This window comes from Oryctolagus cuniculus, chromosome 2, assembly GCF_964237555.1.
Source record: "Oryctolagus cuniculus chromosome 2, mOryCun1.1, whole genome shotgun sequence".
Taxonomy (NCBI): domain Eukaryota; kingdom Metazoa; phylum Chordata; class Mammalia; order Lagomorpha; family Leporidae; genus Oryctolagus; species Oryctolagus cuniculus.
In genome coordinates, this window is record NC_091433.1 from 45,809,680 (window position 1) to 45,834,958 (window position 25,279).

The following is a 25,279-nucleotide window of genomic DNA, read 5'->3' on the forward strand; positions in this document are numbered from 1 at the left end:
CTGCTGCTTTCCCAGACCCATTAGCCGGGAGCTGGATCTGAAGTGGAGCAGCCAGGGCTCCAACCAACCCTCATGTGGGATTCCGGCTTAGCAGGCAGCAGCTTAACCTGCTGTGACACACTGCTGGTTCCTGTATTATTTTTTATTTTTATTTTAAGATTTATTTTATTATTTGAAAGACAGAGTTACAGAGAAAGGTAGAGACAGAGAGAGGTCTTCCATTCCCCAGATGACTGCAACCACTGGAGCTGCGCCGATCAAAGCCAGGAGCCAGGAGCTTCTTCCGGGTCTCCCACGTGGGTGCAGGGGCCCAAGGACTTGGGCCATCTTCCACTGCTTTCCTAGGCCACAGCAGAGAGCTGGATCGGAAGAGGCATAGCCAAGACTAGAACTGGAGCCCATATGGGATGCCGGCACTTCAGGCCAAGGCGTTAACCTGCTGCGCCACAGCACCGGCCCCACCTGTATTATTTTTTAAAAGCAAAATATGGTGAGAAATAATAGTTCTCAGCCTGCCTTGTCTTCTTGCGTGTCAGGAAGGCATAAAACTCTTTTTAGTAATAAACAACCACATTCAATGCTGTTTTTCAAAGTGCAGGCGGCATTAAAACTCCCTCCTCTATTTTTTCTTCTCCTGCTGCAAATGAGTGGCTCTTGGTGCGCTTTCTTAAATTCCTGTGTCCTCTCTCCATTTCCATCTTGCTATCTATTTTTATGGTGACTGTCGCCATGGTACTCCTGCTCCTTGCAGAGCACTCCAGAGATTCCCGACGTCTGATAGGACAGCTCGAAGCTCTGCGGCAGTCCTCAGGAGAGATGCTGCTTAAGGAGGGTGGTGTTTTTTTTTTTTTTTTTTAATTGAGGTATAATTTACCTACAGCAGAATGCTCAGACCTTACGTGTGCTGTTTAATCAGTTGTGACAAAATGCATCTGAAAACAGAACATTTCTAGAAATGTATACTCCAGGAATGCGCCTAGTGACCGCTTCCAGATCATCCCTACTCATGACCAAAAGTACCACAAGTCTGATTTCTGCCTCCGTAGGTTAGCATTACTTAGTAGGTTTTTGATATTATACTTTTGTGTTTCTAAGGGCTTTAAAAAAAAAGGTTTATTCATGTATTTAAATGCAGAGTTATGGGAGGGGATGTAGAATCTTCCATCTGCTGGTTCATTCCCCAGTGGCTGCAACAGCTGGGACTGAGCCAGGCCAAAGGCAGGAGCCTAGAACTCCAGATCTCCCACATGGGTGGCAGGGGCTCAAGGGACTTGGGCCATCTTTTCCTGCCTTCCCAGGCACGTTAACAGGAAGCTGGATCAGAAGTGGTGCAACTGGGACTTGAACTGGCACTCATATGGGATGCTGGCTCCAGGAGGCAGCCTAACCCAATGCCCCACAATGCTGGCCCCTCTAAGGACTCAAGTTGGTGCTCTGAAGGGGTGGAGGGATGTGCATGTGTTTAGAGTGGGTGTGTGGGGCGGTGGCTTAAGTTGCTGCTTGGGACCTCTGCATTCCATATCAGAGTGCCTGGTTCCAGTCCCAGCCCCTCCTTTTCAGATCTGGCTTCCTGCTGATTCATGAGGCAGCAGGCAAAGGATGGCTCAAGCACTTGAGCTCCTGCCACTCATGTGGGAGTCCTGGATGGAATTCCAGGCTCCTGGCTGCAGCCTGATCCAGCCCTAACTGGTGTGGGCGTTTGGAGAGTGAACTAGCTCTCGATCTCTCTCCCCCTTCCCCTCCCCCTCTTCCTCTCTCTCTCTCTCTCCCTCCCTGTCTCTCCTTCTCCTGTCTCTTTTTCTTGGCCTTTCAAATAAAATTAACGTAAACTAAATTTGTATCCTATGTAGTTAACTGACCCCAGAAGGTAAATAATCACGTATTAGTTCGGTGAGATTTTTAGATCTCCTTCGCTAGCCCAAGAGATCAAGATTGATGTTAAGAACCCTGATTCCCAGAGGGAAGAGACTGAGGCACTGACAGCTAGGCCTGGGGTGGAGGATTTGTGGTTGGGCAAGGGCTACTTATTGAGAGAGAGAGAGAGAGAGAGAGAGAGAGAGAGAGAGAAGTTGGGGTTAGAAGAACTGAAATTACTCTGTCGAGCTCCTTTTGGATTACCAGAAGTCCCCTTGGCATGTAGTTTTTTTTTTTTTTTCCTTGCCTCTTAGTTGAACCAGCATATAAATTAGCAACCTACAGAGTGACAGAGTTGGGTTTGCTATATTGAAATGTGATCTATATTGCAAAACCCACCTTGGACAGGAGTTGCAAGCGAATACTTTTGAACTCTGTCTTCTAGGAAGCGTGAGCCAGACCCACGGAGACTTGCCACTCAACATACCTTTGAAATATATTGGACAGCATCTGCTTATTTTCTTTTTTTGGAGCAGAATTAGGGAGCAGGTATTTAGCCTAGCAGTTAAGATGCCTGTGTCCCACATTGGAGTGCCTGGGTTCCATTGCCAGTTTTTTTAAAGATTGATTTATTGATTATTTGAAAGGGAGAGTTTTAGAGAGAGGGGGGAGAGAAAGAGTGAGAGGGAGGGAGAGATTGATCGATCTTCTGTCTGGCTATACCAGGCCAAAGTCAGGAGCCCGGAACTCCATCCAGGTGGCAGGGACCCAAGCACTTGGGCCGTCATCTGCTGCTGGATCGTAAGTGGAGCCTTCAGGACTTGAACTGGTGCCCATATGGAATGCTGGTGTCACAAGTGGTGGCTTAACTTGCACCACAATCCCACCCCCACCTTTAAAAGGTTTATTTATTATTTGAAAGGTGGGGGAGGGCATGGGTGGGAGAGAGAGACACACAGAGACAGAGACAGAGACAGAGACAGCTCTGACTCCAGACTCCAGCTTCCTGCCAGTTCAAATCCTGGGAGGCAGCAGGTGATAGCTCAGGTAGTTGGGTCCCCAGTCCTGGGAACCTGGATTCTGTTCCCAAATTCTGGCTCAGCTGTGGCCCAGCCTTGATGCAGGCATTTGGGGAGGGATCTAGTGAAGGGAGCCTGTGTTTATTTCTATTCTGAGCCTCGCAAATTAAAATATATATAAAAGAGTAAATGAAAATTTCATTTTACAAGTTACATAATACAGATTCTCTAGAGGAAAAAACTATGCAGACATTCCAGAGCATTCAGAATCTTTCTCGATGCACACTTGTACCCCTTCCCCTTCTTCAGAGGATAACCACTGTTCTGGGAGTGTCGGTATTCTGTTTATTTTTATTATTATTATTTGACAGATAGAGTTAGACAGTGAGAGAGATACAGAGAGAAAGGTCTTCCTTCCATTGGTTCACTCCCATGCGGGTGCAGGGCCCAAGCACTTGGGCCATCCTCCACTGCCTTCCCAGGCCACAGCAGAGAGCTGGACTGGAAGAGGGGCAACCGGGACAGAACCTGGCTCCCCAACCGGGACTAGAACCCGGGGTGCCAGCGCAGCAGGTGGAGGGTTAGCCTAGTGAGCTGTGGCGCTGGCCTGTATAAGACTTTAACAATGACTGGTAATAGACTAGAAAAATTATAGAAGCATGCTATAGTAAAAATTACATGCGTGTGATCTTTTTCTCTCTCTCAAAATATCTCACTGTATTTTCATGTTACCAGTTAAAGGAAACACTTTATGGCTCATCCTTGTCTATCTGAATTGTTGGCATCACTGCTCTGCTTCGTGGCTATAATTCAGTAAAATAAGGGTTATTTGAACACAGACACTGCAGCAGCATCATGAAAGTTCATCTGATTACCAAGAACATCTACTAAATGGCTGTCGGGAGGGTAGTGCATACAGCACAGATACGCTGGACAGAGGGGGTCCACATCCTGGGTGGGACAGAATGCATTGGCCTAAGATTTCATCATACCACTCAGAACAACATGCAATTTATAATTTATGGATTGTTTATTTCTGGAATGTTCCATTTAACATTTCTAGACTATGATTGACTGTGGATAACAGAAACCCCAGCAAGCAAAACTATATAAGGGGGAGCTGCTGTACTGAGAAAGTAGAGTTGCTGGGCAGTGGGGTGCTTTAATTGTACTTTCTAATACAGACACATGGTCAGTCTTCACTTAAGTTGATGTAGGCATTGAGTGCGGGTCATGTGCTCAAACATAAAGCAATTATTTTAAGACTAGGACGGGAATCAGAATGTACTGGGTGTGTGCTCCCCTGTCCCCAATAAGGCACAGAGGTCACTGTGGGTTGATGAGAAGGGTTGGTGTTGAGAAGGGCTCTTCCCTGCCCCTCTGAGGACTTGGACCTGTCATAGTGGTGTGCAGAGATTGCAGGGGGTGTGAGCAGCTCACTGTAGAGGCTGGGTGGTAAATTCTGAGCCAGCTTCACTCCAACTGGAGACTTTCAGCACATCTATGATTTGTCTGTGTCCTGTCTTTAGAATACAAAGCATGGCTTAAGCACTCAAGTCGAGGGTGAGGCGTTGGAAGCATTTTAATGTCCGGTGAGAACATCTAGAACCTTGCCATGTGGCTGTTACTGCCTGTGTGTGTTAATTAGAGAAGAATGGCGTGCCACCCTCTGTTATTTACACTATGGCATCACCTCCAGCCCTCTGCAGAGCTCCTCGAAAACATGCAAGCTCATCATCATTTCGGGTCCAGCCAATGTGCTTAGGGCCCTGTGTGGCGAGGGGGAGTGCAGCTCTGTCTCTTGAAGACTGGCCACACGCTGTGCCACTGGTGATCCGGCTGGGGGAAGGCACAGCCCCTCTGCAGCCTTGACGATTTCGTGTGTGTTCGCCTTCAGAGCCTTACACAGATGGTAAGGAATGCAGCTCTTGGTTCCTAGGGAAACCCCACTCTTGCCTTCAGACACTTGTCCAAATCTAGTCATATACTTCTGTCGCTGCCCCTGCCTGGGCCGCTCAGGCGTCTCTTCCCTGGTCTCCTACAGGTGTCGGCGGGACCTCCCTTTCCTGCCATCTCAGGGTTTGGTGACCAAAATGGCACTCCACTTCCTGTCTCCCATCTAGTAGATTCTCTCAGGGCCCTCCTGACCTTGATCTTTCGGGCCAGAAAGGCTCCATCCTCTTAGCTCGTCCTCAAGACGTAGCAGCCCATGTGGGTTGGCTGTCCTCTGGCTCTGCAGGTCATTTCTTGATGGGCAGCAGCCAGGTTCCCTGTGTAGACTGTATTCTTATTTTATAGTCCATGGGGTGGGAGGGAGCCTTTTTTTTTTTTTTTTTCTCCCAGTGCTTTTTCCAGTGGTGCTGTACAGATGTCTTTTTTCTTTTTGCCCGTAGTGACCATGGGAAGTTGTCAGGCCGATCCACAGTGACGTAGAGGTCCCATTTTAGATGTCAGTGTTACCATAGAGCTCTTGGATTTGCTTTTTTTCTTAAGTGTCTTACATTGCCCTTGTTGATGTTAAAATTTACTGGCTCTCCCCACCTCCCTCCCCTTATTCGTGCAGACTTTTCCCTATGATCTGCCTGTAAGTTTGACTCTTCACTACCAGAGTTTGGTGTCATAATTTTTTCCCCCAAAGCTGGCATTTATGGCACGCACTGGGCCAGGCATTGTGCCCAGTACTGGATGTGCATTTTCTCATTCTTTCCTTTCTCTGTATTCCTACTTCCAGACCTGGGGAGTCAGGACCTGCAGGAAGAGCAGTTTGGTAACTCTTAAAAAAAATTAAAAAAAAAAAAAAAAAGGACTTTTGTGAAAAAAATTCCTTGCCTCGCTAAAGCTCCAGGTTATTATTGGGATTGGAAAGCAACGTTTTTCTAACTTCACAGGTGAGGAAACTGAGGCATGGAGAGGCGAGGTCATCCTTTTCCCACAGGCACAAAACTGGGAAGTTTGAGCTCTTTTGCAACCCTCACCCTTTCACCGTGTCTTCTCTTTGGGATATTTATTAGAGGGTAGAGGAGACCCTGGTCCTGGGGGAGCCACATGTCTGCGACCTCACTGCCACGAGACCCCGTCCCCTTCCGTGCCATAACCACCAATACCACGTTAACCTCTCGCTGACTCAGTTTTTAATAACAAGGAGTCTTAGAGGTCACTGAGTCTTGACTGTCTTTCAGTGCATGGTTTTCCTAGTTATGTGAGAGAATAGGTGGATTATGATTTTTATAATCAGACTTTTAAAAATGTAATTAGTTGAAAGACACACACACATGTGCACACACTGAGAGACAGGGAAAGGGAGAGAGGGAGGGAGGGGAAGAGGGAGAGGGAGAGGGAGAGGGAGAGAGAGAGAGAGAGAGAGAGAGAGAATGAGAATGAATCTATCTTCTATCTCCTGGTTCACTCCAAATGCATGTGGCTAGTTGAGGCTGGTCCAGGCCAAAGCCAGGAGCTGAGAACTGCATGGGGGTCTCCCATGTGAGAAGCAGGGACTCATAACTGAGCCGTCACCTGCTACCTCTCAGGGTGTGCATTAGCAGGAAGCTGGAATTGGGAGCGGAGCTGTGCCTTGAACCCAGACACCTTGATATGTGAGGCAAGAATCCTAAGGGGTGTCTTGACCACTACACAAAACCCCCAACGCGAATCATACATACGAGAGCTCACCTCTGAGTTCTGTTGCTTTCTAGCTCTGTGGCCTCAGGAAAATTCATCTCCTTGTGTCTCAGCTTGCTCCTCTGTCAAGGTGGGGCTGATGACGGTACTTGTGGATTAATTGTGGGAGATTAAATGAGCTACGGTCCATGAAATGCTCAGGAAGTGCCTGGCACCCACGTCCTTGATAAATGATAGTTATTAGAACGTTAGTCATTGGAAGGCCGTGGACTACACGGAAGGTTTCCTTTTATTCTCTTGCCTGTTTATTCCGTAGCGGTTCCGATGAAGCAGTTAGATGGGATTGTATTCCTTGCAAGCATCCTGCTGCCTTTTCTTCCAGAGATTGTAGTCTGCTGGTCCTAACCTAGTACAGCTGCCTGCCTGCCAGCCTGATCAGGAGCAGGGCTCGGCGCAGAGCCAGCCTCCTCGACCATCCTCCTGCAGCAGACAGGGGCTCCCCAGCACGGCAGCCCCGGGCTCCGCGTGTCCTGGCCTCCCGAGTGCCCGTGTCACCCCTCACTTCTCTCAGGACTCATAAGCACAGACTGCCTGCTCTCTGTGATTGATTTGTGTTTATCTGTCCACTGCAGCTCAGACTACCTTTGCCCACGAGCACGACCTGGTTAACGTGTCCAACCTGGCTGTTTGAGGAACAGCTGCGAGAGTGGACATCCGGCATCCTGAGCTGGGACTGGAGTGAGTGCTCACGCAGCCTGTTTCTCCTCCCTTCTGTTTTTGAACTCATTTTCAGCCTTTCGCTACTGAGGCATTAAAGATTCCCTGAAAGCCCTTTCTTAGTGGTTAGTGCTTTGGGAAGGCCCCTACCCAGCTTGTGTGTGTGTGTGTGTGTGTGTGTGTGTTTGGTAAAGGGCAAATATATATATTTGAGTATAATGCATATATATATATATGAGTATGGTGCCTTATTTATTTATTTTATTTGAAAGGCAAAGGGGGTGGGGCGAGACAGAAACAGAGGGAGGGAGAGAGATCTCTGATTTCTCTAGTTCATTCCCTAAATGCCTTTAGTAGCTTATACTGGGCTACACTGAAGCCAGGAGCCAGAAATTCAATCCGGTCTCTCATGTGGGCGGCAGGGACCCAAGCACTTGAGCCAGAACCTGCTGCCTCCTAGTGTGTGCATTAGCAGGAAACTGAAATCGGGAGTGGAGCTGGGACCTGGGTGTGGGCATCCCAAGCTGGGTCTTGCCTGCCGGGCTGACTGCCTGCCCCTCCACTCAGTATCTAAATGGCCTTCCTCTGTGATGTCTGCCTTCTCTTTATGTAGGCTGATTTTCTGCCTTCTGCAGAAACATGTCGGTCTCCCTCAAGCTCCAGTCACTCAGCAGTGTGTGTGTGTAGCTTCATAAGATTTTATCTGGACTTATTTTTATCAAAAAAAAAATACTCAATACTTTAGCATGGATCTTCATCCAACTCCGTGGGCTTGACGCTGAAACCATCTTGTTGTCAGACTTCAGTGTTAGGTTACTGAGTGGTTTTTTTTTGGCACGTCCTTGCAAGAAGCGAATGCTCACCCACTCATTGCTGGACATGAGGGTGGTATGTGAGTGTGGCCCTAGAGCACAGGAAGTGCTCGTGCAGGGTCGGCTGCGTGGGCCGGGTGGGAGCTCACCGAGGCCCCACGGTCTTCAGAGGCAGAGCCTGAGTGAGTCTCAGTGCAGTGCTGGCGGGAGCTGGGCCCAGCAGATGTTTGAAGGCACTGGTGTTGTTCCTTGGTGAGTCGGTGCTGACGTGTGGGTCTGCACCGGTGTGGGCCAGGCCCCACCCCCGGGAGGTTTGGCAGCCAGCCTCGAGCCACCCTGGGCCGAGCACCAAGATTGAGATGGAGGCTCCAGGCAGGAGAGGGGAGCCGGACCGGGACTTGCTGCTGAGAGTGAGGTGAACAGGCATCTGGTCACGTAGGGGACAGGCAGGGGCCAGTCACTGGCTTCAGGCCTCAGAGGCGAAGCTGTTTCACTTCGTGTTGAGCTCTCAGCACTGAACCTTGGCCTAGGTTCATTTTGGCAAGCAGGCCTCTAAGTGGGGTAGGTTGGATTTCTCCGTGTAATCAACCTTGTTGTGAGTTCAATTAATTAATGGCTCATCCGTGGTCAACTTGTGGAATTCCTTTAGAGCCAGTAGTTGTGTGACACGTTCTGGTGGAATATGCTGGAACAAACTCCGTTCCCAGAGGCCTGCTGGAAGTGGCTACCGAGCGCTCAGAGTTGCCCGTGGCATTATTAGCGTTGGTTTGAAATGGGGGCCCAGGACACAGAAGCGTGTCTGCTGAGTTCCCGCAGCTGTGCTCTGGGCATCGTTAGCCTCCTGCCAGTTCCGAGGTTGTTGCGGTCTCATCTTCACAGGGGAGGTGGGGAAGCTGGGGCCGTGGCATGGGACCCGCCCATGCCTCTGGCTGCAGTCCGCTGTGTCGCTGGAGGAGCTCCCTGTGCAGGGTGCCCTGGCCCAGCCTCCTGTGGACCTGGTGGTGCCTAGGATGCCCCTCCCAGGTGGGCAGAGTGGGGTCCCCTGGGAGAGGGTGTTAGCGCGATGGGCTGGGGTGCTGCAGCGCACATGGATGGTTAATGGGGGAGGCAGGATAAGAAGAAACATTGGATGAGAAGCTGGTATGCGATAGCCTGTTCCCTCCCTTTCTGCCCAGGCGGAGCTGCAGCGTTGCCATTGGCTGCTGCACCATCCTGGCCTTGAAGGAGAGCAATTCTGGGAACCAGCTCCTATTTCAGGATTGTTAATGTTTTCAGCTACTAGTACGTTTCTGCCATCCCAGCAACACATGTTTCTTGTCCTGTGACTTTGAATTTCCAAGGCCACAGCTGGTTTCCCATCAGTTTTCATGTGGGCAGGTGGCTCCTGGAGCAGGTTTGGGTTCCTGAGGGGCATTTGGGTGCCGCCTCCATCTCTTCTCTCCCCTGTTCAGGGTCTTTTCTGGCGAGGCGCCTCTTGTTCACACATCATGTTTGTGTTTGCAGTTTCTCGTCTTGGTTTTTGGGTCTCCTGGCAGGCCCCTAGACCAGGCGACAGCTTCCTTGAGCACCTGTGGCTCTGTGTGCCACAAGAAGAACGAGTCTTTTTTTTTAAGATTTATTTTTGGCCGGCGCCGCGGCTCACTAGGCTAATCCTCCGCCTAGCGGCGCCGGCACACCGGGTTCTAGTCCCGGTCGGGGCGCCGGATTCTGTCCCGGTTGCCCCTCTTCCAGGCCAGCCCTCTGCTGTGGCCCGGGAGTGCAGTGGAGGACGGCCCAGGTGCTTGGGCCCTGCACCCCATGGGAGACCAGGAAAAGCACCTGGCTCCTGGCTCCTGCCATCGGATCGGTGCGGTGCGCCGGCCGCAGCGCGCCGGCCGCGGCGGCCATTGGAGGGTGAACCAACGGCAAAGGAAGACCTTTCTCTCTGTCTCTCTCTCTCACTGTCCACTCTGCCTGTCAAAAAAAAAAAAAAAAAAAAAAAAGATTTATTTTTTATTTTTATTCTTAAAAATATTTATTTATTTGAAAGGCAGAGTTACAGAGAGACAGAGGTAGAGAGAGGTAGAGAGAGAGAGAGAGAGAAAGGTAGAGGTCTTCCACCCGATGGTTCACTCCCTGGATGGCCGCAACAGCTGGAGCTGCACTGATCTGAAGCCAGGAGCTTCCTCTGTGTCTCCCTCATGGGTGCAGGGGCCCAAGGATCTGAGCCATCTTCTGCTTTCCCAGGCCATAGCAGAGAGCTGGATCAGAAGTGGAGCACCTGGGCCTTGAACCGGCGCCTGTATGGGATGCCAGCACTGCAGGCTGCGGCTTTACCCTCTATGCCACAGTGCCAGCCCCAAGATTTATTTTTTGATAGGAAGAATGACAGAAGAGGGAGACAGAGAGAGATACCTGCCATTCGCTGATGGTTACAATGGCTGGGACTGGGCCAGGCTGAAGCCACGAGCCTGGAACCCCATCCAGGTCTTCCATGTGGCTGGCAGGGACCTAAGTACTTGGGCCATCTTCTGCCGCTTTCCCAGGTACATGAGCAGGGAGCTGTATTAAAAGTGGAACAGCTGGGACTTGAACTGGCACTCAGATACCGTATGCTGGCGTTACAGGCAGTGGTTTAACCTGATGTGCTGTAATACTGGCCCCATGGCCACCTTTTCATGACCTGCTGGTTAGTTAGGAGAGTTGCCAGTTAGCTCTTGCCCTCTCTAGGGAGCCTCAGAGAATGTGGTAATTCCCTGATGTCTGAGTTCCAAACTGGTTTTCTACTTTAACCATTGCATTGTCTGCAAGGGAACTCTCTTCTTTGTCGTTGTTAGGGAGTTTGATTACAAACGGTGTTTCCACTTGAATCATTTGTATGAAAAATGTACACTAAGTGCAGGCTGTGCCTGCTGAAAATGAGCCCACAGGAGCCCGGTTCTGAGTGCCAGGGCTGGCGTCTTAGGCATCATCAGCTCGCAGGCTTCCCTCTCTGCCGAGGGCCCACTCAGGGTCTTGATTGTTAGGCTTTTAAAATCCTGTTTTTGGGGTGGCAGTCTTTTGTGGGTCGTTAATGTAAGTGCCTCTAGTGGGTACATTAGTCTTCCAGTTAAACCACTGACCTCTCCACCCCCCCCATCCCCCCCCACCCCCCCCCCCCGCGCCCAACCTGCCACTCGGTCTCCCCGGTGGGACGTGGCCAGGGCAGGAGGAGCCAGGAAAGCTGCAAATGCCACAGCTCCGTAGTTCCGTGACTGAGGACAAATAGGCGACCTTCTTGAGGAAGCTCAGTTTCCTTAGCTGTAAATGGGGAAAACGGTGTCTCCCCTGTTTTATTGATCTGCAGGGGAGGCCAGGAAAGAAGCCCCGAAGTGTGTGCAGTAATGTGGTGTAAGCCCAGCTGCCAGTCAGGCGATCGGCAGTGGTTTGAGCTGGCGTGCAGGCTTCTTCGACGTGCACACTGAAACAGCCAGAGAGAACTGTCAGTTTGCCCAGGCTTCTCCCTGGGGATAACTCAGCTCCTGGCTCGCTCTCTGCAGTCTCTGTTCTGGGTAAAATGTCAAGTCAGCAGCCATCCATCTCCCCACCCCCTGCAACTGTCAGGGACAGTTTGAATCAGGTTTAACCACACCACGCCCCACTCCCACCACCCCCAGGCATGACAAAAATGGTGCTGGACAAGCTCTCCGCCTCACACTGATAAGCGTGGGTTAGCTTTATCTGCTTCCTTGGATGGTATTCCTTGCTTGTTTTTATTTTTATTTTTAAAGAACAGTTGTTCATTTATTTTGAAAGAGTTAGAGGGAGAGAGAGAGAGAGATCTTCCATATGCTGGTTTACTCCCCAGATGGTTGCAGCAGCCAGTATGGGCCAGCCTGAAGCCAGGAGCCTGGAGCTTCACCCGGGTCTCCTACATGGTTCGCAGGGGTCCAAGGACTGGAACCACCTTCTGCTGCTTTGAACAGGCTGTTAGCAAGGAGCTGGATCAGAAATGGAGCAGCTGGGACTTGAACCTCCACCCATGTGGGAGGCCAGCATTGCAACTGGTGGCACTCCCTGCTATGCCACACCGGCCCCTCTGCCTGTTTTTAGCAAAGCACTGTCTAAGAGCCGAGTTTAGATGCTGTTTAAAACTCTGCCCTTGCTTTGGATGCCTCTGTCTTCATTTTAGGGCAAGCAACAGGCATTGTTTCTTAGAACAGCATTCTCTTCACCCCTGTTAAAAATCATAAATCTGCACAGGGAACGAGTGAGCCCTGGGTTCTGTCCCCAGAGGGCTTGGGGTCTGAGAGAGGTGCAGCCCTGCTGGGACTGGTGGAAGCAGTTACGGATTCCTGAGCTCTGAGTTTGTGCCAGTCACCGTGCTGGGGATCGTTTCCTACGGGGCCCTGTAAGCGCAATAGCTCTGAAAAGCGCGCATTGCAGTCAGTTCTGAAAGCAAATGGAGAGAGGGAGGTGTGAAGGAAGGGGAAGTGTATTTGTGCCTGGGCAGAACTGTGAGAATGCTTTCCTGCCAGCAGTGCAAACACAAACGGTCTCTTTTATGTGACTGGGTGACTGGCACGCAGTCAGACCCACACACGTCGATCCGGAGCGTTTATTACTTGCTGCAGAGAATTCACTGTAACCGGATCAGGTGCCCTGTTTCTAAGGCCCACCGTCAGCTGGGATATGAAAACAGCATTTGTATTCCACATTGTTCTGTGACTCACGGTAAATAGGAGGCTGGGGGCTTCATTATGGGGAATGCTGTGGAGAGGACTTCTGCCCTGAGTGGGGGTCAGACAGTCTTTCAGGTCTTCGTCCGGTCGTCTTGATATTGTCATTTACTTACACTGTAGTCCGAACTGTGATACATGGATGCAGTATAATGTGGTTTTTAAAAACCTTCAGAAGTGGCTGGCATTGTGATGCAGAGGGTTGAGCCATCACCTGCAATGCTGGCATCCCACTTGGGTGCTGACTTGAGTCCTTGCTGCTCCACTTCTTCTTTTTTTTTTTTTTTTTTTTTTTTTAATTTTTTTGACAGGCAGAGTGGTCAGTGAGAGAGAGAGACAGAGAGAAAGGCCTTCCTTTGCCGTTGGTTCACCCTCCAATGGCCACCGCGGCCGGTGTGCTGCGGCCGGCGCACCGCGCTGATCCGATGGCAGGAGCCAGGAGCCAGGTGCTTTTCCTGGTCTCCCATGGGGTGCAGGGCCCAAGCACCTGGGCCATCCTCCACTGCACTCCCTGGCCACAGCAGTGGGCTGGCCTGGAAGAGGAGCAACCGGGACAGAATCCGGCGCCCCGACCGGGACTAGAACCCGGTGTGCCGGCGCCGCTAGGCGGAGGATTAGCCTAGTGAGCCGCGGCACCCGGCCCTCTTTTTTTTTTTTTTTTTTTTTTTGACAGGCAGAGCGGACAGTGAGAGAGACAGACAGAGAGAAATGTCTTCCTTTTGCCGTTGGTTCACCCTCCAATGGCCGCCGCGGCCGGCGCACCACGCTGATCCGATGGCAGGAGCCAGGTACTTATCCTGGTCTCCCATGGGGTGCAGGGCCCAAGCACTTGGGCCATCCTCCACTGCACTCCCTGGCCACAGCAGAGGGCTTGCCTGGAAGAGGGGCAACTGGGACAGAATCCGGTGCCCCGACCGGGACTAGAACCCGGTGTGCTGGCGCCGCAAGGCGGAGGATTAGCCTAGTGAGCCGCGGTGTCGGCCTGCTCCACTTCTAATCCAGCTCCCTGCTAATGTCCCTGGGAAAGCAGCAGCAGATGTCCAAGTGCTTGGGCCCCTGCACGCACTTGGGAGACCTGGAAGAAGCTCCTGGCTCCTGCCTTTGGCCTGGCCTGGCCCTGGCTGTTGTGGCTATTTGGGGAGTGAAACAGCAGATGGAAGACCTTTCTTTCTCTGTCTCATAACTCTGCCTTTCAAATAAGTAAATAAATCTTTAAAAGAGAAATACTGATTACTAGATGTTACTAGGTGCTCAGTGCATTGTATCTCAGGTTTGTAATTGTGAAAATCTTAAATACACCCCACATTCTTTTTTTTTTTTTTTTTAAACTGGAATCACAGGACCTAGTAAATAATTTCAAAGATCTAGAGGCTCAAGACGTTGGATGCTTTGGCCAAGGTTTCTGTCATAGCCAGGTGGGGTTTGTCTTTCTTTCTTTTTGTTTGTTTGTTTATTTAATATTTATCTTATTTATTTGAAAGGTAGAGTGACAAAAGTGGGGGGTTGGGGAGAGAGATATCATCTGTCTGCTGGTTCACTCCCAACAGTGAGGGCTGGGCCAGGCTGAAGCCAGGAGCCTGGAACTCCATCCGGGTCTCCCATGTGGGTGGCAGGGAACCAAGCACTTGGGCCATCTTCTGCTGCTTTCCCAGGAGCATTAGCAGGGAGCTGGGTCATGGCTCTGGAGCTCTGATTCGGGATCCTGGTTTTGCAGGTGGCAGCCTCCCTAACCTGCTGGCCCACAGGGATGGCCCCAGGTAGGGGCCTCTTCTTTCTCAGTGTGTGCTTCTCAGTGTGTGCTTCTTGAAGTGAGCATCTTTTTTTTTTTTTTTTTTTAAATTGTCTCTTGTGACGGCGTTCCGGGGCGGGGTGGGAAGGTAGCAGTTGGGTAGTGACGATGGGTTGTGATAGCCTGACTCTGCCGGGGCTCAGTTGGAACGCAGACGTATTTGCATGTCGTCACCAAGGTGCTTGCATGTGCACGTGGTGTCTAAGAGATACTGGTTAACAGCCGCCGAAACCGAGTCGCTTCCCCGTGGAGTTCTTTCGTAAAATAAGAGGTGTGATTTGTTGCAAACCTTTGGGCTGTTGGCTGAGGCTTGAACGTGACACTGAAAACATTTAAGTTAAGACATGGGCTTGGAGGAAAACACTGGCAGCCCTCTAGAAGAAGATTAAGAATTGTTATGCAAAATATCAACTCAGCAACTGAAAACATAAGAGTATTGTTCTGTGCAGTGGTACCCCATGGAAATCAGAGGATAAATAGAACTTGAGGGCGAGCAGAAACCCTAGGCAGAGGGTCGATGGCCTTCACCTTGACCTGTGGATTATTCATTTGAGAGATAGCAAGCACCCAGGCTTTTGCAAACAGAAATCCTACTCCAGACTTCATCTTCCTTAACTTAAAAACACAGACACACAGAGACACACATATACTCTCTCTCTCACACACACACACACACACACACACACACAACCCAACAGAAAACCATTATTTATGTAATGAAGCACCTCGACTGTGACCTTGTGATGGAGGAGTGCCCCTAGGTGGATGCATGGGCTGCTGCAGTGTCCTGGCATGCACAAGCCTACGTGTGCTGAGACACGTGGCTGTCAGCGAGTCACGTTTCAAACAGCTGTGTGCAACTCCGAACCACAGAGAGAGCTGCCTTTACTGTTGGGTCTCGTTCCAGTTGTTTAACTCACGGCAGATGTCCTCATCAGGGGCTATTAGCACATCAGAATGTGTTTACTGGGCCTGGAGAAGGACTAACCCCCTTTGGACGTCGACCAAAATACATATTCTGGGTTCGCCAGCCCCTCCTGTTGGTGACAGCTGGAGGTTGAGAAGTGCAAGGGGGCAGACAGTACTGAGACATCTTCAGCAAGAGTTTCGGTTTCAGAGAATTCCGTGAGTCAAAAATGTAAAACTGTAATGTGAGATTTGGCTACCTGTTGAAACCCCGTTATTGCCACCCAGAAGTAGATGATTTTTGATTTCTTTTGGCTACTCCAGAACCATATGGCAAATTAGGGGTTGAATGGTTTATATAGACCATTGATAGCTCCCAAGAAAAAGACCCAGTGGAGGGATGAACAGAAGTGGAGAGCAAGGAGGGCCAGTTGGCAGGAGGACGCGGAGTGACAGGACATCCTCAGAGGAGGGCAGCACTCCTGGGCGCAAACGAACAGTGACTCCCGAGAAGGTGCTCTGTGGTGCAGGGTTCACCTGGCTCTTCCATCCACCTGCGTGGCCGCCTTTGTCCTGCACTAATTCCCTCTGACTCCGAGAAGGACTCTGGGCCATCTGTGTTGTCTAGGGAGCAAAGTCCTTGCTAACCGAATGAGTATGCTGATTAACCCAGGAGAGGCACCGAGTGACCCCTGGCAATGCTGCCCATCCTGGCTGTCTCAATTCGTATTTTACATTTTCATGCTACTAATCCCTGGTATCAGCTTGGCTAAAGTTTCCCCTGTTTGGGTGATCATATTATCCCTCTGCGCCCTTTCAGACGGCAGTGTGTGTATAAAGGTCTTCCCGAGCCCCAACTGCTAAATGATTAACAGTGAGCTGGGCTGGTTAGCAAGGTCAGACTCAAGCAGGGGCCTTTATTTTGTGGGTGAGAGGCTAAGGTGCAAGTGGAGAAGAGATTTTCAAGGAATGAAAGTGCATTAGGCAATGGAATTATAGGCTTGCCGAGTCAGGAGCTATTTATAAAATATATTTGAAAGGTAGAAACAGAGCGAGCGAGTGAGCAAGTGAGCTTGACAGCTCTTCTGCCTGCTGGTTCACTCCTCAAATGCCCACAGCAGTTCTCATTTCCTCGGCCAAGTCAAAGCCTGGAACCAGGAACTCAGTCTGGATCTCCCTTGTGCCCTTGTGGATGGCGGGAATCCAGCGACTTGGGCCATCACCTGCTGCCTCTCAGGGTGTGCGTTGGCAGAACGCTGGGATCGGGAGTGGAGCCAGGACTCAGACACAGGCACTGTGGTATATGAAGGTGTTCCAAGTGGCATCTTTTTTTTTTTTTTAAAGATTTATTTATTTCAAAGGCAGAGTAACAGGGAGGGGGAGAAAGAGATTTTTTTTTTTTTTTTAAATTTGCTTGAAGGCAGACTTAACAGAGAGGCAGAGGCAGAGAGAGAGAGAGAGGGAGGGAGAAGGAGAGAGAGAGAGATAGGTCTTCCATCCATTGGTTCAGTCCCCCAGATGGCCGCAACGGCCAGAGCTGCACCGATCTGAAGCCAGGAGCCAGGAACTTCTTCTGGGTCTCCCACGCAGGTGCAGGGGCCCAAGGACTTGGGCCATCTTCTACTGCTTCCCCAGGCTGTAGTAGAGCTGGATTGGAAGTGGAGTACCTGGGACTCAAATCGGTGCCCATCTGGGATGCTGGCACTGCAGACAGTGGCCCTGAGAAAGAGGTCTTGCATCTGCTGGTTCACTTCCCAAATGGCCACAACAGTCAGGTCAAGTCCAGGAGCCAGGAACTCCATCCTAGTCTCCCGTATGAGTGGCAGGGGCCCAAGAACCTGGGCCATTGTCTGCTGCCTTCCCAGATGCATTAGCAGGAAGCTGGATCCAAAGTCGAACAGCCAGGGCGCCAACTGGCACGGCTTAACCCTCTGCATCTCAACACTGGCCCTCTAAGTGGTGTCGACTTAACCCCTGGGCCAAACATCTGGCTTGGGGTATTTTGCCATCAGAGTCTCTGATGGAGGAAACAACACTATATAGATAAAAAGCAACTTCAGTGGGTGTTTTCTTTGGAGAGATCCTGTGCCTGCTGGAATGGCGGCAGGATTGTGAACTTTGACACTAGAGTCATGAGCTCCAACCCAAGACTGTTGGCTCCTTGGCGGGTAGTAACCTAAACTTTGTGGCATAGCTGTCTCATCAGAAATAACAGGCCATCTGTGTTCCTCTCAAGTGGTTCTGGGGATTAAATCAGATGCAGTTTATGAAAGTTAGTGCCTATGAAGCACTTAATAAAGGCAGTTTCCCTTCCGTCTTTCTCTTCTGCTTTTAAAAATTGAGATTTGGGAATACTATAAATAAAATGACTCATAAAGAGTGTTTTTAGTGTGGAATGCAGGCTGGTTGAAGGAAGGAGGCTAGAGAGTGAAGGCAGACACGTGGGACCAAGCCGGAAGTGGGCAGGTTCACCCACGTTATGCTGATCCAGCAGGTTTTGAAAGGTGCAGGCTCACCCACACAAAAAAAAAAAAAAAATTAAGAAACTGTTCTTTTCATTAAAAAGAAAAGAAAAAGGTTCACAAAAACAGCGCCAGGGTTTGCTGGCCAAACATTTCGGGCGCCATGTGAGGATTGGAAACCCAGGAATTTCTGAAATGCTACCCTGTCTTCATTTTTCAGTGGTAGAAACCCCAAACTTCCTCCCGGGGAAGGTGGGGGTAGCCGCTGGGCTTTTGGCCAAGACCAGGGTTGTGTGGGTCTCTGGGTTGGTGCTGCCATCTGGTGTCTGCACATGGCATTGCCGCTTCCCCTCGGAGTCTATCAGCTCACTGAAATCGAATGCAGACTTCAGGACTCTCCTTTCTAGCCTGAGGCTTTAGGGACAAGGCAGGTAATGAGTTTAAAAACCCGTTTAGCTGGGGCACACATTGTTTTTGCAAGCGATAAAGAATCTCCCCCTTGCGAGAGAGGCTTTCCAAGAGAGTGTTGTTGGAAGTAAAGTTGCCATCCACTTAGGGGAGGTCCTCTTTCCTGTTGTGACTCCCACTCTGTTCTCTGATGTTTCAGGAATTCACAGTGAAGATGCCGCCATCAGATCACAGCCCCTGCGGCTCTTAGCAACATGCTGGGGGAAACCAGCCAGAACCCTTTGCTCAATACTTGCAACCTCATTACTTTTGAAAATTGCTTTTGCTTGTTCGTGTTTTGCTACTGTGTTCGCTAACACAGCTGGCGGGAATGGTTGGGAAAGAGGCCAGGATTTGGGAGATGTGGAGGTGGCGGGGACCCAAAAAGTCCCTGAGGCACTTGTGGCCAGGGTGGAAAGCGCAGGTTGGTAGAACAGTTGAACGAAGCCGGCACCGAGGGCTGCTGTGTGAGTGTGGCCAGGGCCCGAGGGGAGGGAGGGAGAAAGTGGCGGGACAGGCATTTGAGATGCCGAGTGTAGGTGGTGGCTGCAGTTAGCCGGGTGGGCAGCAGCATTGGCGTGGAGGTCTGAGGAAGCCCGGATGGTTTCCACCTGCGATGCATTTTGTATGCATGCACTCATTCCTCAGCTAACTACTTGTGGAAGAAATGATAGACAGGAGCAGAGTACCTGGCACAGCGCAGAGGAACAAAGTGCTTGGAGGCCTCGTGCACCTAGTGCAAGAGAGCCTTCGCCTGCTCTCCCTTCCTGGGAGCAGGTGCAGAACTAGCTGTGTCCCCTCACCAGGGTCTGCCCCAAGAGTCCTGCTCAGGGCCTGGCACCAGCTACCTCTGTCACCAGGATGAAGTCACTGGACACTCTGCTCAGCGTTAGTGTCCTCAGGGGCAGAACCAGGACGGTGGCCATGGTCTTTCCATGGCTCTTGTGAGCCTGAGAATGAGCATGGATCCAACAGATGCCCTCCAGCTTTGCCTGGTGATAAGGTGTCCTGCAGGCCCACCTGCGGAAGCAGTCTGCGGGGTGTGTGTGTGTGTGTGTGCGCGCGCGTGCGTGTGCACTGAGGTGTGGCTCAGAGGATGAGCGCTGCAGGCAGAGCATTTACACAGCAAAACGATACGGCCTCCAGGTGCGATCATAAGGAATCTGTTTGAATTAGGAAGGAGGTAACTGTTGAAGAAAATCCTGTGTGACTCTAAGCACGTTTAAGATTTATTTTATTTTATTTATTGATTTATTGATTTATTTTTTGGCCCTGAAAGGGGCCTTTGGGTGGGGATCTCAGGCTGGGAAGAGCAGCTCAGCCGCTGAGGCCGTAGAGCGTGCGTCCCTGGTGCTTGAGCGCGTAGACCGCGTCCGTGGCCAAGACCGTCTTGCGCTTGGCGTGCTCCGTGTAGGTGACGGCGTCACGGAAGACGTTCTCCAGGAAGGCCTCGGGCATGCCGCGGGTCTCCTCGCGGATGAGCCCTGAGATGCGCTTGCCGCCACTGAGCCGGGCCAGGTGTCGGATGGCAGGCTTGGTGATGCCCTGGATGTTGTCACACAGCACCCTGTGGTGGCGCTGGGCGCCGCCCTTGCCCGGGCCCTTCCCGCCTTTGCCACATGTTGAGAAGCTCCTAAACTCAGCTGGGGAGGCAGATCAAGAGAGAGAGAGAGAGAGAGACAGAGAGAGAGAGAGACAGAGTTCCCATCTACCGATTCACTCTCCAAATGCCTGCAGCAGCCTGGACTGGGCCAGGCCAAAGCTGGGAGTAGGGAGCTTCATCCAGGTCTCCCCCGTGGGTGGCAGGACTCCCATCGCCTGAGCCGGCACTGCTGCCTTCCTGCATTGGCAGGAAGCTGGAGTCAGGAGCTGGAGCCAGGAAATGAACGGGCCCGTGTTTATAGGATAGCACACTCAAGGACAGAGGAAAAGTTACACAGTATATTGAGAGCTCAGTTTGCCAAACAGTGACCACATTTTTGTGGGAGTATGTAAATACTACATGTATGGAGGAAAGTGTGGGCTGCCCTATAGGAAAAGCAGGTGTCTCTGGAAGACAGGATTGTGAGTGATCTTTCTTTCTGCTTATCAGTATTTTCTAAATGTGCTACTAGGAGCAGGCATTAATTTTACTTAAAAAAAAAAAAAGTGGCTGTGGGTGTTTGGCCCAGTAGTTAAGAAAAAAAAAAAAATGGCAAAAGTTATTTTAAAATGTGTCATTCCTTCTGAGGGTTACTTCGCTGGCTCCTGCGGGGTACAGGGCTCCGTGCTCAAAGCTTGCCGACTGCCGTAGTTGATGGATAAAGGACTTAAGTGTCCCCCTTTTTGCCTCTACCAGGAGAAGCAGCAGCATGGCCAGCGTGCTGTCCCGGCGCCTTGGCAAGCGGTCCCTCCTGGGAGCCCGGGTGTTGGGACCCAGTGCCTCTGATGGGCCATCCGGGGTAGGCCCACCCTTGGAGCCACAGGTGGAGCTCCTGGAGGGGGCAGCCCCCCAGCCCTTCCTCGCCATTAAGGACCCTGCCTGCCCGGAGCAACCCAAGGAAGTCCTCAAGGCTCCCTGCACCTCAGGCCTCCAGCAGGTGGTCTTTCAGCCGGGCCAGAAGGTAGGTTGATCCCAGTGTGGGCGGGCGTCCCGTCTCCTGGAGCTGGGGGCTGGCAGGCCGGCGGTGCCCTAAGTGACAGGCCAGAAACTCTCTGGGCACTGCCTGGGGCAGCAGGCTGCTGGAGAGAATAGGTCCCCCCCCCCAAGTCCCCACCCCAGCGTGAGCCTCCTGGAGGAGAAGGTGGTGGCTCAGGCCTCAGTCAGACACATGGCCTTTACTCTGTATCACCTAATCTGCTCAGTCTGCCACTTTGCAAAGTAAGGGAGAGGCCCTCCGGCTTGCAGAACTCAGAAGATGGCGTCTTGGAATGAGCATTTGATGTCTACTAGATGGAGATGTTTGCTCAGTCAGAATTCAGTTTGATTTCCTCTTCCCGTGTTCACTCGCCTGCGACAGGGCCCATCCTTACCTGGACCCGAGGTTACCACTGCATCCAGGTTCGCAGGGTTCACTTTCAAGTGCCTTCCCAGGGGCCCATGCATAGAGACCGTCTGTCTCCCACGAGGCTTGAGCCTCCCAGGCCCCCTCCCCATGAGGGACAGCCACCTGCCAAGTTCCCAACACTCCTGGAGTGAGGTCAGCCGGCCTCTGCCCCCTCCCAGCTTGTCCCCAGCAGACTCAGCATTCTCTGAAGGGTCAGGTCCAGGGTCTGAGCAATTCAGGGTGAAGGTTGGGCACCGGCAAACATCCGGGGCTTCAGAGGCCAGGCAGGGCAGGAAATGAGGAGGGTGGACACAGAGTCCATATGGAGAGAAAACCCCAGAAACTGACGTGTTCCCCTGTCTTGCAGTTCTAATGAGTTGGTCAGGACCCTTTAGGGGAAGGACTGACACAGCGTGGCTGCTCTGGGTGGTCAGGTGGGAAGCAGGTGCCTGGGAACCTTTGTTCCTAATCCGTTTCCAATACCCAAGATTGGGTTGCACGTGAAAAATAGTTCACTGAGCTCCTGGTGCTAGCGGCTGGGATGTTCAGAGCACGGAAGTGGTGTCTGGTGAGGACCCTTGGGCTGTGTCATCCTGTGGTGATGGTGGGGGGGGGGGGCAAGAGAGGGCAAGAACGAGCGAACAAGAGGTGTCCAAACTCAGTTTTGTAACAGTCCACTCACCAACCCATTGCCACAATAATAGCATTAACGGATTCACGAGGGCAGTGCCTCTGGGACATACTCGCTTCTCCATGCTGTTGCTTTGGGGGCTGTTTCCAGTGGACTTTGTGGGGAGCCATTGACATGATAGTATGCAGGAATTAAAGCGGGGTGAGTCAGAGCACGGGCAGGACTTGGGGCACCGGAGGACCGTGGGACGAGAACCACCGAGTACTGACCGCTGCGTGCTGTTTGTCCCCCACCCCTCCAGGTGTTTGTGTGGTATGGGGGTCAGGAGTGCGCAGCACTGGTGGAGCAGCACAGCTGGGCGGAGGACAAGGTGACCGTCTGGCTGCCGGACCAGAGGTCACAGATCTGCTGCAAAGCGGAAGAAGTGTGGCTGGCAGAGCTACAGGGCCCCCTGCCCCAGGCGCCGCCCTTGGAGCACCGTGCCCAGGCTCCAGCCTACAGGCCCGTCTCCAGGAACATTGACGTCCCCAAGAGGTTTGTGCGGGCGAGCCTGGGCTTTGAAAGCCATATGGGGGAGAGGTAGGGGGTGGGACTGCCTTGCGATGGGGAAGAGTATAGGGGTCCTGGGTGCCACACTGCCAAGGTGTTGGACAAGTGGGATCTTGGGGAAAGCCGGAACAGCAGACGTTCTTCCCTAAAACCCTGTTGTAGGGGACGTATGTTTGGTTTGAAGGGCTGCTTTCTCTCCCGTTCCTGCTTACCCTAGACACCCGTTTGTAGTTTCTCATGGGAAGACGAAGGGAAGAAGTGGCTCAGGTTGGGGCTCAGTGGACCTCTCTGAATGGGCCAGATGGGAAGCAGTTTTGGCTCAGGGGCCGACCGGGCCCTACCCTGGCTTCGCAGCCCTGTGGTGGCGAGGTCACAGCAGCCACAGACGAGACACAAGCCACTGCACACAACTGTGCTCCAAGGAGATTTCCTTATGGACTCTCCAGTTTCAATTTGATTTGATTTTCGTGTGTTGGCAATGTCAAGAAATCACTCTTTGAAAAAAAAAATTTGCTTTGAAAAAAATATTTAAATTGTAAAACCATTCTTAGTTTGCAAACCATACAAAAATAGGTGGCTGGCTGCCTAAACCACCAGTGTTTAATGAAGAATGTATGTTTGCTTTAGCATCTGTGATATGATTTTTCCTGAGACTATATATCCTTACTTCTCTGTTACATCTAGTGTGCACGTTGATCTTTTAAGATTTAAAAAGGGCCGGCGCCCCGGCTCACTAGGCTAATCCTCCGCCTTGCGGCGCCAGCACACCGGGTTCTAGTCCCGGTCGGGGCGCCGGATTCTGTCCCGGTTGCCCCTCTTCCAGGCCAGCTCTCTGCTGTGGCCCGGGAGTGCAGTGGAGGATGGCCCAGGTGCTTGGGCCCTGCACCCCATGGGAGACCAGGATAAGTACCTGGCTCCTGCCATCGGATCAGTGTGGTGCGCCGGCCACAGCAGCCATTGGAGGGTGAACCAACGGCAAAAGGAAGACCTTTCTCTCTGTCTCTCTCTCTCACTGTCCACTCTGCCTATCAAAAAAAAAAAAAAAAAAAAAAAAGATTTAAAAAGAAAATCTGCCAACCAGGATAGTCTTCTGTACAGAATATGCAAGCATTTAAACTCTGTTCTGCCTATCTTTCTTTGTCCGTCTGTCGGTATTACTGTTATTGACAGCTGACCCAGCGTTTTGAGAATAGATCAGAGTAACAATATTTGTGATTGTGGATTCAGTGGAATGTCAGTGAAGAATTTGTTTTTCCGTTCTAAGGACATGAAAACTCAAAGGTCCTACAAAAATGGACATGCTAACATGTTTCATTTATATTAGTAGTCTTGGATTAGCTGCCTCAAACACAGAGGTTTTAGTGGACCTGAACTGTAAAGAATGAAATAATACTAAGGTCCTTCAGAAAGCTCATGGAGAGGTGGCTGTTTGGCTGAGTGATTAAGACACTGGCTAAGATGCCCGTGTCCCATGCCGGGAGTGTCTGGGTTCAATACCCGGCTCCAGCTCCTGACTCCAGCAGACCCTGGGAGGCAGCAATGATGGTGTAAGTTATTGGTTCCCGCCACCCCATGAACAAGTAAAATTGAATTTTCAGCTCCTGGCTGTTGCAGACGTTTGGGGATTGAGTCAGTGTGTGTGTGTGGCGGGGGTGGGCAGGGGCTGGGGAGACCCTTTATTTGCCTTTCTCTCTGCCTCTCAAATTAAGAAAAAAAAGCATGTTCATGGAAAGCACATATTTTGAAAAGTCTATGGATTTCAAAACTTTTTTGCATGACAAACTTAATTGATTCCAATTTTCCACAGACTTTTTAAAGTACCCTTGTATGGTCTTTTGAAACAGATATGAAATCTATTTCAGACTAACTTTTCGTGATATTTGAGTATTGACTTATAGACAGCTCTGTTTTACTTCCATATTATGTAACTGTATATGAATTTTTAAAAAAAAAATTACGTGTAAAATTTTATAGAACTTTGCTCTTCAAGGCCTTGGGATTTATTTTAGGGTTTTGGGTTTATTTGCTCATTGGCTTATGTAATGGGTTCTGTTGACGTCCAGAAACTGACACTGCCTTATTTATTTTGGAGGAGGGGAGGAGGCGCGGTTAGTGTAATTGTGCCTCCCTAACTTTAAATGGAAGACGGGAAAGGAGGTAATTTTAGTGCATTTGAATTCCAGTGGGCTATCTTTTACCCCTGTGCTTTTTTATTTTTTATTGTTTTGACCCCTCTTCCCCCTGCTCCAATAAAATCCTCCATTTTAAGCTGAAGCAGAGTCAGGGAGGTGGCACTGCCCCAGCGTGTGCGCAGCGGCCTGGGGTCTACCTGCGTCGCCTGGGGTCGGTGAGCACCGTAAACAGCACTCAGGGCGAGCGGTTTTCATGAAGAATGAGGCAGGGGGTCCTGTTGCACTTGCTCCTGTGGGCGGGCATGGGCCGGGTGGACGGGGGCTTGGAGGGTAGGGGGCAGAGTTGTAAGGTGACCCCCTGAAGGGACCTGGGCCCACCATCTCAGGCAGTGAGCTCTCCCTCCCCCCATTTCGATGCAGGAAGTCGGACGCGGTGGAAATGGATGAGATGATGGCGGCCATGGTGCTGACGTCCCTGTCCTGTAGCCCGGTTGTGCAGAGTCCTCCCGGGGCCGAGGCCAACTTTGCTGGTGAGCACGCGGGGCCTGATGGGTTCTGGGAGTGGCGGAGGCCCCTGGCCAACACCTCCTGCCTGGAGCAGCTCTTTGCCAGGGTCACCA

General features: G+C 51.2%; 2 protein-coding genes across 5 annotated transcripts in view; one reads left to right on the forward strand and one right to left on the reverse strand.

The window, feature by feature from the left end:
* Positions 1-25,279, forward strand: part of ZNF395 (zinc finger protein 395) — a 96,295-nt gene that overhangs the window by 60,060 nt on the left and 10,956 nt on the right. For 3 of the 4 annotated variants that reach the window (XM_051831753.2, XM_051831758.2, XM_051831747.2), the window contains 3 exons: positions 20,660-20,924; positions 22,280-22,512; positions 25,080-25,189. In XM_051831753.2, coding sequence (XP_051687713.1) covers positions 20,673-20,924; positions 22,280-22,512; positions 25,080-25,189 — 595 coding nt within the window. In that variant the 5' untranslated portion in view covers positions 20,660-20,672. Of the gene's footprint in view, positions 1-7,123; positions 7,230-20,659; positions 20,925-22,279; positions 22,513-25,079; positions 25,190-25,279 lie in introns of all 4 variants that reach the window. The other variant, XM_051831757.2, reaches the window with a different exon arrangement.
* Positions 19,486-20,674, reverse strand: LOC100340305 (histone H4). Its single transcript, XM_051841042.1, has 2 exons — positions 20,580-20,674; positions 19,486-19,954 (listed from the first exon to the last, which is right to left on the reverse strand). The coding sequence occupies exons 1-2, from the start codon at positions 20,672-20,674 to the stop codon at positions 19,639-19,641; spliced, it is 411 nt and encodes a 136-aa protein (XP_051697002.1). The 3' UTR covers positions 19,486-19,638.